This window comes from Anguilla rostrata, chromosome 4 (assembly GCF_018555375.3).
Source record: "Anguilla rostrata isolate EN2019 chromosome 4, ASM1855537v3, whole genome shotgun sequence".
In the NCBI taxonomy this organism is placed as follows: Eukaryota; Metazoa; Chordata; class Actinopteri; order Anguilliformes; family Anguillidae; genus Anguilla; species Anguilla rostrata.
In genome coordinates this window covers 47,326,875-47,341,254 of record NC_057936.1, presented here as the reverse complement: position 1 = coordinate 47,341,254, position 14,380 = coordinate 47,326,875, and the positions used below count along the sequence as shown (strand labels likewise).

Below are 14,380 nucleotides of genomic sequence, written 5' to 3'. Positions count from 1 at the left end.
CTGACAAAAGACAATTTCTCTCCACTGTGAACAAATGGCTAATTTTTGGTATTCCTCAAACAATTCCTCTTTGTATTTCCCCCTTGATTTTTTTGCGGATTTTCTTTTGATGCGCAGTATCTTTTTTTGATGTGGTTATAAATATCCAATCCTGGTCCCCCTTAGGAAGCTATTCGCAGCAAGGAAAGGGAAGTCATCACGGGCATGCTAAACAAGAGTGACATTATGAACACAAACCTGGCCTTCAAAAGCTCCCTTCAGTTACTAGTGCTGGACAGATGCTTGCAACATGCTAAGAAAGCCATCAGAGAATATGCTATTTCCTGTGGAAAATCTTTGATCCTCAGAAAAGTTGTTTTATTGTCAAAGTATATAATTCTTTTTACACAAAACAAATTTCACTTAATGATTTCTTTAATATGTAACACAACTTGGTTATTAACTGTTGAAATACCTTGATTTGACATTTCCTTTTATACCAACCAATTTTCAATGCCTATTAAAACAGCACACTGAAAACCAAATCATGACATGTCCTGTAAGTGATTGCACAGTACTTCAACTTGCTTCATCTGGTTTTAAGCCCAGTCGAAGTCAGCTAGACTTTTGAACCATTCACAAGACAGGCCAAATATGCTAAAGGTACAGGAATAAGTTCAGCTAGGAGCATAAGAATAGGCTACTGGTTTCACAATAGTCAACAGGGAATAAAGGGAAAAGCAAATGTTTCAAAAATGATTTTTAATTTATTCTGGTTTTGTGTGCAAAAATGAGAATCTGCCTCCAGCTTGCAAGGATAATTTGCTAAAGAAATCCAATCTTACTGGGCATACACTGCAGCACTGACGCCCCTCTCACCAGTCACACAGAAAAGCAGCACAGACATCTCTCTGAGAAGACACACAGAAAAGTAGCACAGACATCCCTCTGAGCAGACACAGAAAAGCAGCACAGACATCCCTCTGTGCAGACACAGAAAAGCAGCACAGACATCCCTCTGAGCAGACACACAGAAAAGCAGCACAGACAGTCAAGCAGAAAAGAAGCACAGATGCCCCTCTCACCAGACACACAGAAAAACAGCACAGACAGTCACACAGAAGAGCAGTACAGACACTCCTCTCACCAGACACACAGAAAAACAGCACAGACAGTCACACAGAAGAGCAGTACAGACACTCCTCTCACCAGACACACATAAAAGCAGCACAGACAGTCACACAGAAAAGCAGCACAGACACCCCTCTAACAACACACACAGAAAAGCCACACAGACAGTCACACAGAAAAGTCACACAGACAGTCACACAGAAGAGCAGCACAGACAGTCACACAGAAAAGCCACACAGACAGTCACACAGAAGAGCAGCACAGACACCCCTCTCACCAGTCATGCAGAAGCAGGATCGGATCTCCCCTTGGAGCAGAGGCTCCAGCCACTTCTTCTTCTGCTCCTCAGTGCCATACATGTGGAGCACCTCCATGTTCCCAGTGTCTGCAGAAACACAGCGGGGTCAGAGCTGAGGGCACTCGAGGACATGGATACCTGCAACTATACTTGCCTCGGCTTTATATCATCGGCCCTGCCACTGGGCTTCTGTTCTAAGCTTCTTCTTAAAAGCGGCTTCCAGTCACGCTGAGATTTTACCCTCAGACTCCACTATCTGCCATATTGAAGCTTTGCTATCCAATTCACAGCACTGGCTTTGCTACACAGAACACATGGAACTATAAAAACACATTCATGAACAAAGACGTTTAAGAGTGCGTTTCCTCGTGGGATCAGCAGAACCTCCGGAAACATCCAGAAAGTTATGAATTGGCTGTTGTTTCCAGGTCTAAAATGTGTGATTAGCAGTTAAGATTAATGCTGTTATCCCATTCCAGTAGTAAATGTTTGGTGTGGATACGTGCAGTAGGAGGTCCTGAAGCCTAAGAAGAAAAACAACCAATTGTAATGAAGGCTGTGTGATGCATCATGGGGAAATGAGTTCCAGAGGAGACACCCCACTTTCCTTACCAGGAGCTTGACAATTGAAGATCTCAGGGGCAAAGAAGCACTTCCCGGTCTCTTCGGCGATGTGGGCATAGTCAAGCTGACTGAGGCCACTGACAGAGGGTAGGAAGAGGTTCCACAGCCCCGCGGCTTTGGCCTTTTTCTGTTAGACACATGCTGAGGCTTAGCTGACTGTCATTATAAAAGCACTTAATGACCAAGAGTGGGCTGAATTTTTATGCCTTCTCTACAGGGCGCAGTATGGACAAAAAAAACAAGTTCTGCTGCTTCTCTCTCTACTCAAGCATCAATTACAAACATCTGCTTCCTGGTGGCGTGAAAATCTGCTTTATCCATGGCTAATTCATTAAAAAAATAAACCAAGTCTTATAAAAATGGCTTCATAACAAGACACAGCACAGGGTCTTGCCATGAAGTGTTTACAGTACAAAATAAAAGTATTTGCACTGTTTTTGTGAAGAACAACGTGTCCTCAGGGCAGTCACGGCTTTCTCAATATACAGACCCATGTCTTGGCTTAATTTGTCTCAGATTTCCAGACACCTCATGTAAGTACAGGACACTCTTGTGAGGAATAAAAAAGAAGAGTCTAAATGATTCAAGATAGCAGAGACCACACCAATGTTGACTAGATCTTTGTTCTTGGACTGTAAGCTTGGTTACAACAGATCAAATCCAGTTTCTAACTGCATAAACAAAATGCTGTGGTGCTTAAGCACTTAAGCCTTAAGTTACACAGTTTTACTCAAAACAGCCCCATCTGAGGATGCAAAATATGGCCCACGAACAAGATGTGATTTGTGCAGCACCTCACCTTCAGGTCCTGAATAACTGGAGGCGTGCTCCACCTCAGGGGCGAATGCGCGTTTTTCCCATAGTACTCTGCTACTTCCTGAAAGAGAGAAAGAGGCCACATCAGCCCCTCAAACATTACATTCATCTGTGCCCGCCCCCTTAAGCACAGACCAAAGCGACAAACAGCACAGCTCACAGCGATCGAGTTCAAAATACCACGGCCCACACAAGAAGCAAATCAAATCGAATACTTGAGGGCACTTTCATTACAGAGGCCTACTTTCATATAGGCCTGCAACATATGCATTTGCACTAGGAAAACGATACCGCACCAGTGTCTGTCTGCAGCATGCGTGTGAGTGAGCGAGCGTGCATGCGAGCATGTGTGCGTGGAAGCATGCTTTCATGTGTGCATCTTTTTTTCCCCCTCCTTATGGGGCACGTTATGCGTCAAACTTCCTGATGGATTTAGGGGCATTATCAAGGATCTTAAACAGACCTTCAAGTACCCTTCTACAGAATGCTTCCTTTAAAAATAGTAAAGAACAAGACGCCATGAGGAACCATGGCGTTTTTTGTTTTAAAGAAACTAGTTTATTAGAACAACAAATGGCAATTCTGCAGCAGACATGAAGTTGAAACTGCAGCAGTGGCAGTAAAAGCAGTTGAGGAGGTAGCAGTATTATATACCAGTAGCTGAAGAAGGGGAACAAACGATAGCGGCAGCAGACGCAGTAGCATAAATGAAGCTGTAAGTGTCGCTTGCCTGCCTGCCTGCTCTTAGCTTTAATTTTGAGAACGTGCTGTTCCCAGCTGTTTGAGGAAAATAAAGAGAAATAAATGTTGCATCATGCTGACTGACATAAAAGCTACTGAAATTTTACAGTGTTATAAAAAATTTTCTCACCTAAACTTCACTATAAAAAAAGGAGAAACACAATCTAATGGCAAGTACATCATCTCATTTGCCTGTAAGTATTTGAACAGTGACACATTTTTTTGTTGTTGTTTTGGCTCTGTACTCCAGCACATTAGAGTTGTGAAGTGAAAAATGAAGTAAAAGTGCAGACTGTCAGCTTTAATTTGTATTTACATCCATATCGGCTGATCAGAACTGCAGCCCTTTTTGTGCACCCATTTTAGGGTGTGAAGAAATGATGCAAGAAAACACAGCTGGACAAGAAACAAGCTGAGCAGTGAATTGTCCAATTACTCCCCTAAAATGAGGGAACTATGTATGACATGGATGTACATGCCCTCAAATGAAATATAACAGTCTGCACTTTAACCCCATTTTCATACAGTATATAATTTCATTTCTAATCCAATGCGGTGGAGTACAGAGCTAAAACAAAACAAAAATAGTGTCACTGTCCAAATACAGACTACACTCTAGGTACCTGTCTTATATATGAAGACAAACAAATAGAGAAATTGCTAGATACGTGAATAGACTCACAGATACAAACACTGGTGCAAACATAAAACTCTCGAATGGACCCTTGAGCCCAAACGGGATTTTGGACGATCCTTTCTGTTATGCCTCCTCTCATTTCTGGCATGGCCAACAATGAGGCAAGGCAGAATGCTTATTTCATTAGGTCTGGGTGCCTCTCAGCAATCCTCTCTGTTAGAAGGAATGAATGGCAGCTACGAAAACACAGACAGCCTTGTCTCCCCGACATCATATGCCGAGCAGCTGTTTTTAACCAATCACACACATCTTCATGAGGTCTACCTGCTGCCCTGCCAGGGCTGCTGCGGGGAGCCATGGTCTGCCTCCTGTCTGCTTGCAGAGCAGCTCATTCCCGATATGCTTATTTTGAGGGGTCAACAGTGTATCCAGTCACAAACTTCCTTCCCTTTCAAGAGACGTGCGTTTGTCTCATCCGGATGAGCTGTTTACGCAGAACGGCAGGATGAATGGAACTACGTCACAAAAGACGAATTCTTGGAAACAAACCGCACATTACCTCACGTCCCAGAGGAAATGCGCGCGTCCCCTCCTTAACCCCACGCACCGCATCCCACGCTGTTAAAAGCGCACTATTCCAGACGCGAGCGCTCACTGACAGCGCGTGGGTACGGAGACAGGAACACCGCCATAAATAAAACGGAACGTAAACTTCCCTATGATAAAACGAGTGGACTTTTGCCGCAAAATGAAAACAAAAAAAACAAAAAAAGCACAGACGTGCCGCATCCTTCTCCGGCTCGTCCTCGCCTAGCCTGACTGTAAAGCAGCGTCTGGCGGGGAAGAGGCCGCCGCTCCCGGGCCTCGGCACTGACCTGCTGGGCAGGAAGCACGTGTGCGCTCATAAAGTCCCGGACCTGGCCGAGCACCAGCTGGCCCTTTCTGCTCTGGGGAAAGAGATGTGACTCGTCTGACGGGAGTGCCTCGCTGCCACGGGGACGTGCCCTGCACAAGGACAGATGGACATAGCAGGCTTTCTGAGAAAAAAAAAACCACTCTTTAATAAATGCCAAAATAACTGCAGGGACCACTTGAGCTTGAACCGCATCTTTAAAAATACTGAAAATAGATTGCATGGATGCAGCAAAGTGATCGTTATATAAATTAAATGGCCCTCGAAGCAACAAATAAAAGCAACTAAGTTATCAAACAATTAACATTACTTAATAAAATACTATTACAACAAATCACTCTAGTACAATAATCTAAAGTCACTGAACCATCTGATGTGATGTATATAATACAATTGTAGAAAGATAAATGAATCCAGGTGGTTTAATTGATTGTTTTCTTTTAATTATGTATAAATGAAAATTCATTAGAATTGAGGTTTGAGTGCAACTGTTGATCATAAGTCAGAAAGGAATATATCCGAGATGCAGAAGTTCAGATAATGTGTGTGTTTCTGTGTTTGTGTGTGCGTGTATTTGTGTGCGTGCATGCGTGCGTTTGTGTTTGTTTGTGCGTATGTGTTTTTGCATATTTGTCTGTCAGTCTGTGTGTGTGTGTGTGTGTGTGTGTGTGTGCGCGTGCATGAGAAATACATGTGTGAAAGCTGGAAGGAGTTATCCATCTTCTGCATTCCAAGGTTATTTTGAACAATTTCTGCATGTGTGTGGGTGTGGGTGTGTGTTTGAGAAAGATTAAACTAGGTGGTGCTGTAAAGTGTGTGTTTTGTACTTCTTTATCTTGCAAAGTGAGCTCTAATAAATTGTGCCCCAGTAGTAATCTTTAATGAGGGCCTATGGGTTGGCGCACAGTAATGACTTTGGCACAGACCTCTGAGCGACGTTCAGTCCTGTCTGTGCTAAGGGCTCCACACTCTGGCCAATGCAAGCAGCATCAGGAGAGCTGGCGTTTCCCAGGAGATGGCGAGCGTAGACCCCCTGCAGTCACAGGACACAGGCAGACAACGAAAACCTTTACAAAATGATTTCAGTTACAACATATACTGCATTTTTACATCGCAAAGACAAAACTACATACTAAATAGGTTATACTTATAAATTTGGACAATTTCTGAATATGTATATTTCTGAAAATGGTGACTTGTCTCTTTTTCTCTTGTGTTCTGTGCATAATGGAGCAGAGGAGATGTGTTCCCCTAGGATATAAGGCCCCTTTGCACACATGAGCTGCTTTGATGAAGGGCCTGAGTCGCTCAACTGAGCAGCCAGCAAAAATCTCTGCAGTAATAACACCGATAAACGCTGCATTCGCAGCGCAGTCATCAGCAGCTTCTATCACTCTCCAGCTCCTCTGTTTCTCCTTCTGTGCACTTCCACTCCAATGAGCGCTTTTTCATCGAGCCCCCGGATTCTTTGTAGCCTCATCAGTAAGGGCCTCTGAAAGGGAAAGGGAAAGAATATGCCCATCACATTCTCCTGGGCCTTGGGGGGGGGGGTGGTGGTGGGGGGGGGGGGTCTCTGGCAAAGGTTCCAACTACCAGCTTTTCGGAGCTAACCTGAAAGCGCTTCTTCAGTTAATGTTTCCATGTGCAGTCAATAAAATAATAATCTGCAGGACTGCGCACATGTAGTGTTATTCTCCATTAAGAGGTTTTCGAAGCTGGGATGTGTTTTGTGTATGCAGAACAGTTCGTACTCATTTGCAGCAGCATTAGCATTAGTTGACAGCTACAAAGACTTGGCAAGCTGGGATACATCCGTTGACAAACTGGCACGGATTAAAGTTTGTTTGTTTGCCGTTAAACCAGTTTGCCTCAACCCATCTCATCGCCAGCTCCCTAAATGCCCCTTATGCCAGAGAGGCGACTGCAGGCCTTATAAGTGCCACTTCATTTTCTCATAAAATGCTTGATTCTGCAACTTCTCTACAACCAGTACGCAGCTGAAGGGAGAAGAAACAGCTTCCACATTCTCTGTTTAATATATGCAGCTCGCAATCCTATCTGCGTGACCTCAGAGCACCTGAGCGATGGCGGCCATTTTGAATACTGAAAGGGCGAGGAAGAAATTCCACTCAGGCAGAGAAGCAGGGATCTGTCGACAGCGGCAGTACGTGGTGATGAGGTCTTCGGGTGCCGGAACGCCTGTCAACAGAGACAGCCAACACTGACACCCACAGAGCCAACAGAATCATATTCTGGGGGATTGAGAGTATCCATTCAATTTTCAAAGTCTTAACACATGCGTGTAAGTGGAATGAAAAGTTAACCAATGATAAAATGACAGACCACAGGACGTAAAAACTGAGCAGCTGTATTAACCACAATAAGGCATAAATCATATTGGAGCAATGTTGGTCTATGTGCACAGATGTCCTGAATGCGAACCTCACTATTGCATAATGTATAAGATTGTGATGTATTGCATCAGAAACATCAACAGTGAAGTTAATGGACAGAAAAAACAGTGGCATAAGGTTTTGTATTTGAAATCTAAAAGCAGTGGCAGCAGCACACCTTCAAGCCCTTTCATTCCCCCCATTGAGTCCAGGATGTGGAAGCTGCTTGGCCAGTAGTACGGCATCAGGAAGTAGGCCAGATCCACTATGGGGTGGCCTGTGGTGGAGAGCTCCCAGTCCAGCACCGCAAGCACACGAGCCTGGACAAAGAGTACGCCACATACACCCACACGCACCCACACACGTGTACACAAACACCGGCATACACACATATGTACACACACATACATGGTTATGCATGAACACATACAGTTGCATACGTACACTCAAGCATATGTACACAAATGCACACACAGGCGTGCACACACTCACATACTAAAACAGGAGCCAGATGTGCAACACAGGCACTGAAAATGATTAGAGTAAACATCAGTAGTTCCGTGCAGTAAAACAGAAGATATCAAAGAAACTGATCTGTAATCTGGTCTGCTCTGGGCTCTTTGCTGTCCTGTTCATTTACCAGCATTAGTGCTGCTTGGGAGAATGAGTTTTGTTCTTTCCTCTTATTCCTCCCAAGATGCATTGAGATGCTTTGATCACTGACTTTAGTTCCGTATCAATGTTATTGACTAAACAAGTTGTGCAGCTTTACACACCGTACCTCCGTGGGATGGAAAATAAGATTATCCAATCGGAAATCCCCATGCACGAGGGTAACTTGGCTGTCACTGGTCGGCAGGTTCTTTACCAGCCAGTCAGAGAGATCATCCATTGCTTGGATTTCTTTATGGGCAGAAGCCTTGTATTGTCTTGTCCAGGTTGACACCTGTAAATATATATGAGTATATGAAAATCAGTGTGGGGGAACATGTAGTTCAGGTATTGAGGAAAAAGGGTCAATAAACAACTCTTAAAAGGGTTAATCTGAGGGTATATTATTTCATATGCAACATTTAAAAAAAATAAAGCTACAGAACAGCAGACATCCCTAGAAATGCTGTTGAAGCATTTTGAAAATGTACATAAGGCTTATCCCACATAGTTTTTACATAGGCCCTGTCTGCGATAAAAGCAAAGCTTGAACTTGATTATAATAATGACGCTAAAAAAAATCCTCCTCTTCTTACGTCAAAAGCATTATGAATCTAACAATAGAATAGGAAAGCTTTCGTCTCATCAACTAAAAAAGAGAAAACAGAACAGCAGATTATAGCCATAAAGACTCCAGATAAATCAATTACATATGCTCCTCTAATTATTAACACAACTTTTGCCTTTTTTTAATCAAGATTTATATCGGGCCCCAGATTGTCCTTCTGATATTGATATTAAAGCTTTTCTAGATTAGGCACAGTTACCTCAAGTGTCATTTAGAACAGGAACTATCGAATGCACCTATTTCTGCAGAAGAGGTGTTTGAGGCAGCTAAGGCAATGCTACTAGGCAAATAGCCTGGCATACATGGCTTTCCTGTTGATTTATTATTTAACATTATGGCCAGAATTTAAGAACGCTGCTTCATCCTGCCATTAATTAATTTAATGATGATTTTTGGAGTTTAATATTCACTATGAATCTATGAAAGAGGCAACTATTAGTCTACTTAAAAAGAAAGGAAAAGATTAGTATGAGTGTTCTTCGTATAGGCTAATTTAATTTAACACAGATTATATCATCTTGGCCAAGGTTTTGGCGAAAAGACTGGACCCAAATGTGCCATCATTGATTAAGCCTGATCAGGCTGGTTTTGTTATAGGCCTTTTGGCAGGGAACAATGCTCGTGGTTCGCTTAACATTAAAGATCATGTTGATAGGAGTGGCAAAGAATTAGCTATTATTTCTTTAGATGCAGATAAAGTGTTTGATAGAGTGGATTGGAGTTTTCGTTTTTTCTACACAAGAACATTTTACTTTGGGTCCACAATATATTAATTGCATTCATGCTTCACATTCAATCCTATTGCAAGAGTAATCACTAACAAGGTGTTGTCTAAGAGGATTAATTAAGGGAGAGGCACTCATCAAGGTTGTCCCTTATCCCTTCTTTTGTAGGTATAAGTGATCGAACTTTTGGTTCAATTAGTCTGGTGAAATGATAATATTCACAGTTAACTGAGTAGAAAATTTCACTTCATGCAGATGATACATTATAATTTTTGACAAATCCTGAAAAGTCTATTCCAGCCAATAATCAATAATTCATAGTTATAGTAAGCTCTCGGGTTATAAGGTTATCTTTCAAAAATCCAATATATGCTTACTGAACTTAAGAAACATTGAGAATTTAAAGAATTTCATTGTAAGTAATGGTTTCAGTTATCTGGGTATTTTTCATTCCTTCTGACATTTATAGTTTATCTGAAGATAATTACATTAGTCTTAAAGAAAAGATAAACGAAGACTTGGTTATTGTTACATTATGCCCATTAGGTTTTACGCACCTTTAGAATGTATTATAATTTATTAAAATGCAAAAACTACAAAAAAGGGTTAATGTATTATGACTGTCATTTCCTGCAAGGGCACTTGGAGTCATTATACAAGACAAATTTCCCTATGGGGACAATAATGAATGAATGAATGAATGAATGAATCTACAAGAATTTGCATGCCTGATTGACAGAAAAACACCCTGAAGACAGGACAGTAGAAAAGATCTTTGTATATGCATTAATAAAGCACTCTCCCTAAAACAGAGAACCCCAGTCTGAAATTTAAAAAGTTTTACCATAGTTGCCAACAGGGTTATTTAAATGCATGTGGGTTCTAAGCTAGTCATACTACTGGATAAAGCTGGCACTATCAGCAAGCTGTCCTCCATTGAAAGGATTTTTTTCAATTTTTGAAGCATCTCAAATGTCATTTAGTTTGGTTGTTTGGTTGGAGTAACTTCTAAATCAATTTCCAAACAATGGTCACCACCAACTGGCAGCTATCCAAAGCACTGCATTTTTGATGTGATGTTGTGTCTTTGTCCTTCTCTGACTGAATGTCATGGCTGATGGTCAGGCTGGATTAGTAGGGAAGGTGGGCCTGAACCACTGGTTTCTGATTCAGTTCCCAGGTGGGGCACAGATTTACCCCGAGCAAGGTGCTTAACCTTTACTCTTTAGTAGATATCCAGCGGTATAAATGGCTAGGATGTCAAAATTAATCTATGTAAGAGTGTCTTCTAAAGGCCTACAATGTGAATGTACATGCACTGTCCCACTGGGGGAGTTCCAGGCAAACAGGATGTACTTTTGATTCCTGATCCATGCCCGCAAACCCGCAACAGTCATCGTAAATTACATTAAACTCTTATATTATGTCTGGATCACTATTTGTGGTGTCCCTGAAACAATACAGAAGCAGCCAGACTATTTTAGGAATGTCTGTGGTACAGCAGCACCACCCTTGATCAGCAGTGCTGAACTTGTGCTGAGGAACACGGAATACCTTGTACCTACAAGCTCAAACCACCCAGAGATATTGATCATTCTGACAGAAGGAACGGTATCTTGGCAAAGATTAGCACAGGTTTATCACTGCGTAAGCCTACCTGCCGCTGGCAGTACCCAGCGCCTTTACCGTAGCTGCTCAGGCCCAGGGCTGCCAAATCAGCTGAGTGCAGCCTGGCCAGGACTTCAGTGGCAGCGATGTACAGGGCAGCTCTCTCAGCCGGGCTCTGCCCAGGGAGCCTCAGGTCCCGAAAAATGCGCCCCTGCAAAGCCAGGATTGCAGTGCACTGAGATTACCTTCCAACGGACACCACTGCGATGCAAACTAAAAACACTAGTCACCATTGGCGATATGACATTTCACAACCTTAAACATGGCGATCTGGTGCACATTATCATTTCATTGAGTGCTTTAACGGACGGGAATGAGGAACTGTAAATCTAATCAATAAATTATACAAATTACGCAAGTGTGGAACATGGATCAAGAGGACAGGAAAAAAGAATCCCCATATGGTACAAAAATAAGCATTTGTCTGCCTGGGAAACAAATGCTACGCATCTTCTTAACCAAGGAATTAGCATGCAATAATACTGTACAAAGTAGCACAGCACAGTACAAATATACCTGCACATGCTCCATCAGGTAGAATTCTGCCCCAATGACAGATATGTCAGCACAGTATAGTAAGGGTTTGGGCACAGGAAATCCAGCAGAGAACAAGGCCTTCTGGACCTGATACTCTCTGTCCACCTGTGTATACAGGCGACAGTTCATCACACATTATCAGCCAAAAAAACATCTAAAAGTGGATAATGAACAGCATCAAACATATTTATAAAAGGCAAATTATAAAAGCCAGATTAATGCCACTGGATGTACAAAGCTACAAGTCAGATTTTAATCGTACCATTTCTTTTCAACTACAAAACCTAAATCAGGAATTAGAATGCAGTTATTAATACGTGGTGAACTTGATGACATGATGTATTGGACATTAGAATTGGGACAACAAACTATTATATCCATTCTTGAATTTTTTGAAGAAAAAATATACAGCAAAAAAGTGCTTCATATTGGTGATCCTTATTTTTTTTTAAAATCTATTAGCCACGCACGTCATTTTTTCCCCAATCCACTTTAGTGCAAACCACGCCCCGTAGTTGCATTGGTCAACACGATGAGAGCGCTGTGTAGTTTAAGATGTGTTGGCTGCCTACAATTAATTGGATATATACCGTGATTTACTATTTGAAGACGTTTGAGTAAACTGTCATGTAATGTACGCTACATTCTTGTTTGTGCTTAGAGTTTGGTCTTTTCAATTTACTGCACTATGTATAGTTTAACACGTGCTAGCTGGCTAGAATTCCTTGGATCTCTGGTGCGATTTAATTTGACTGTCAACTGTGTTTGAAGACATCTCACCAGCCCAACATCCTTTTTGATTTGATTTGCTGCAAGTGACACGCCATGGCATGGATCCTTCAAAATATGCCACTATATTTGTAAGGGGGCAAAAACATCCCAATAATATGCCACTGACCATTTTTGTATTGTCAGTGGTATGTACCAGGCCTACTTCTTTTCTTATTTTTATCACTTAAATGTAAATACAAGACCTTATTTAAATATAAAGATGAAAAATTATTTCATTCACTAAGGTTAGTAGGGAGGTTTTGCGTATATAAAATATTATACCAGGAAAATCATTTTTACTCATATATACACCCGCCGGCCGCTTTATTAGGTACACCTTGCTAGTGCCGGGTTGTATTCTGCTGCTGTAGCCCATCTGCTTCAAGGTTTGACGTGTTATGCGTTCAGAGATGCTCTTCTGCATACCTCGGTTGTAACGAGTGCTTATTTGAGTTACTGTTGCCTTTCTATCAGCTCAAACCAGTCTGGCCATTGTCCGCTGACCTCTGCCACCAACAAGGCATTTTCGCCCAGAGAACTGCCACTCACTGTTTTCTCTTTTTCTGACCATTCTCTGTAAACCCTAGAGATGGTTGTGTGTGAAAATCCCAGTAGATCAGCAGTTTCTGAAATACTCAAACCAGCCTGTCTGGCTCCAACAACCATGCCACGTTCAAAGTCACTTAAATCACCTTTCTTCCCCATTCTGATGCTTGGTTTGAAATTCAGCAGGTCGTCTTGACCATGTCTACATGCCTAAATGCATTGAGTTGCTGCCACGTGATTAGCTGATTAGATATTTGCGTTAACGAGCAGTTGAACAGGTGTACCTAATAAAGTGTGTGTGTTTTCAATTATGTTGTTTTATTCTTTCCCCCGTGTACATCCTTATTTGTTAAAGTGAAATTAATATTAGAATCAGCTATCATGCTTATATCTGACCAGGTAGGCTATTTGTTTTTTCGAATCGATTCAGAACGTTTGTTGCAACTACGGGGCGTGATTTGCGCTAAATTGGTTTGCGAAAAAAAATGCGCCCATGACCTTTAGCCATAATAAACTTGTCCACTCATGTAATCTAATGGTTGTGCACCCGAAGCACATCATTGTATTTATTTAAGTAAGTAAGTAAATAAATAAATAAATAAATTTGTTTATTCGTTTTTATGTGTGGCTGACTAGCAAACAACCTAATTCCTAGTGATCAAGAGACTTTGTTTAGAAAAACATGTTTATGTAAACAATGAGTAGATGGCTACCTTATGAGCCCCTGGAAGCAACATTCCGGGTGGTTTCTTTCGGAGTACATAGCTCTCACTGGAAGTCATCACAAGAAATGTGGGATTCGACTGCCCAATTCTGAAGAATACAAAGACAAAATATTAAAATACGAACAGCGCGCTACCGATCAGGATTTCACCAGGCTTCACAAAACTACAACCGGTAGTTTATAATTGTTATTATTGTTTCCCTGGCAAGTGACGTAGCCAAAATGACAATTCAAAGTTGGATAGCTTAGCGAGCTTGGATACCTGTATTGCCTCACAGTGAACGTGTTGCTATTTGCAACACCTGGTACGTAATCTGATAAATATTTATGTAGATTTGAGAGGTTAAATTTATGCTGTTCACGGACAGCAGTTGTTTCCCCGTCCATGTTAACTTTAGTGAAACGGTGACAGATGCTTTCTTGCTTGCTTCCCTTGATATGACTTGCTTCCCAGCTCTGTTGTTGGGATCTAGGAACTATCGCTCATTTCACGGAACTCTAGGAACTACATGTTTTAAAGTACAAAGTCCGGAGAACGTGTGCAGTGGGACATAAAGCTCGTGTGGAACAAGTCACCAGCACGATTGCAGATGATTTT

The 14,380-nt window shown here is 41.8% G+C and overlaps 1 protein-coding gene across 2 annotated transcripts in view; it reads right to left on the bottom strand.

Annotated features, from left to right (window-relative positions):
• The window catches only part of LOC135253483 (nephrocystin-3-like), a 67,833-nt gene that overhangs the window by 29,886 nt on the left and 23,567 nt on the right, over positions 1–14,380 (bottom strand). The window contains exons 1-12 of one of the 2 annotated variants that reach the window (XM_064332816.1): positions 14,045–14,316; positions 13,772–13,871; positions 11,721–11,846; positions 11,194–11,355; positions 8,314–8,478; positions 7,711–7,852; positions 7,217–7,338; positions 6,066–6,172; positions 5,102–5,231; positions 2,832–2,909; positions 2,021–2,159; positions 1,388–1,495 (exon numbers count right to left, since the gene is read on the bottom strand). In XM_064332816.1, coding sequence (XP_064188886.1) covers positions 1,388–1,495; positions 2,021–2,159; positions 2,832–2,909; positions 5,102–5,231; positions 6,066–6,172; positions 7,217–7,338; positions 7,711–7,852; positions 8,314–8,478; positions 11,194–11,355; positions 11,721–11,846; positions 13,772–13,871; positions 14,045–14,169 — 1,504 coding nt within the window. In that variant the 5' untranslated portion in view covers positions 14,170–14,316. Of the gene's footprint in view, positions 1–1,387; positions 1,496–2,020; positions 2,160–2,831; positions 2,910–5,101; positions 5,232–6,065; positions 6,173–7,216; positions 7,339–7,710; positions 7,853–8,313; positions 8,479–11,193; positions 11,356–11,720; positions 11,847–13,771; positions 13,872–14,044; positions 14,317–14,380 lie in introns of those variants that run through there. The other variant, XM_064332817.1, reaches the window with a different exon arrangement.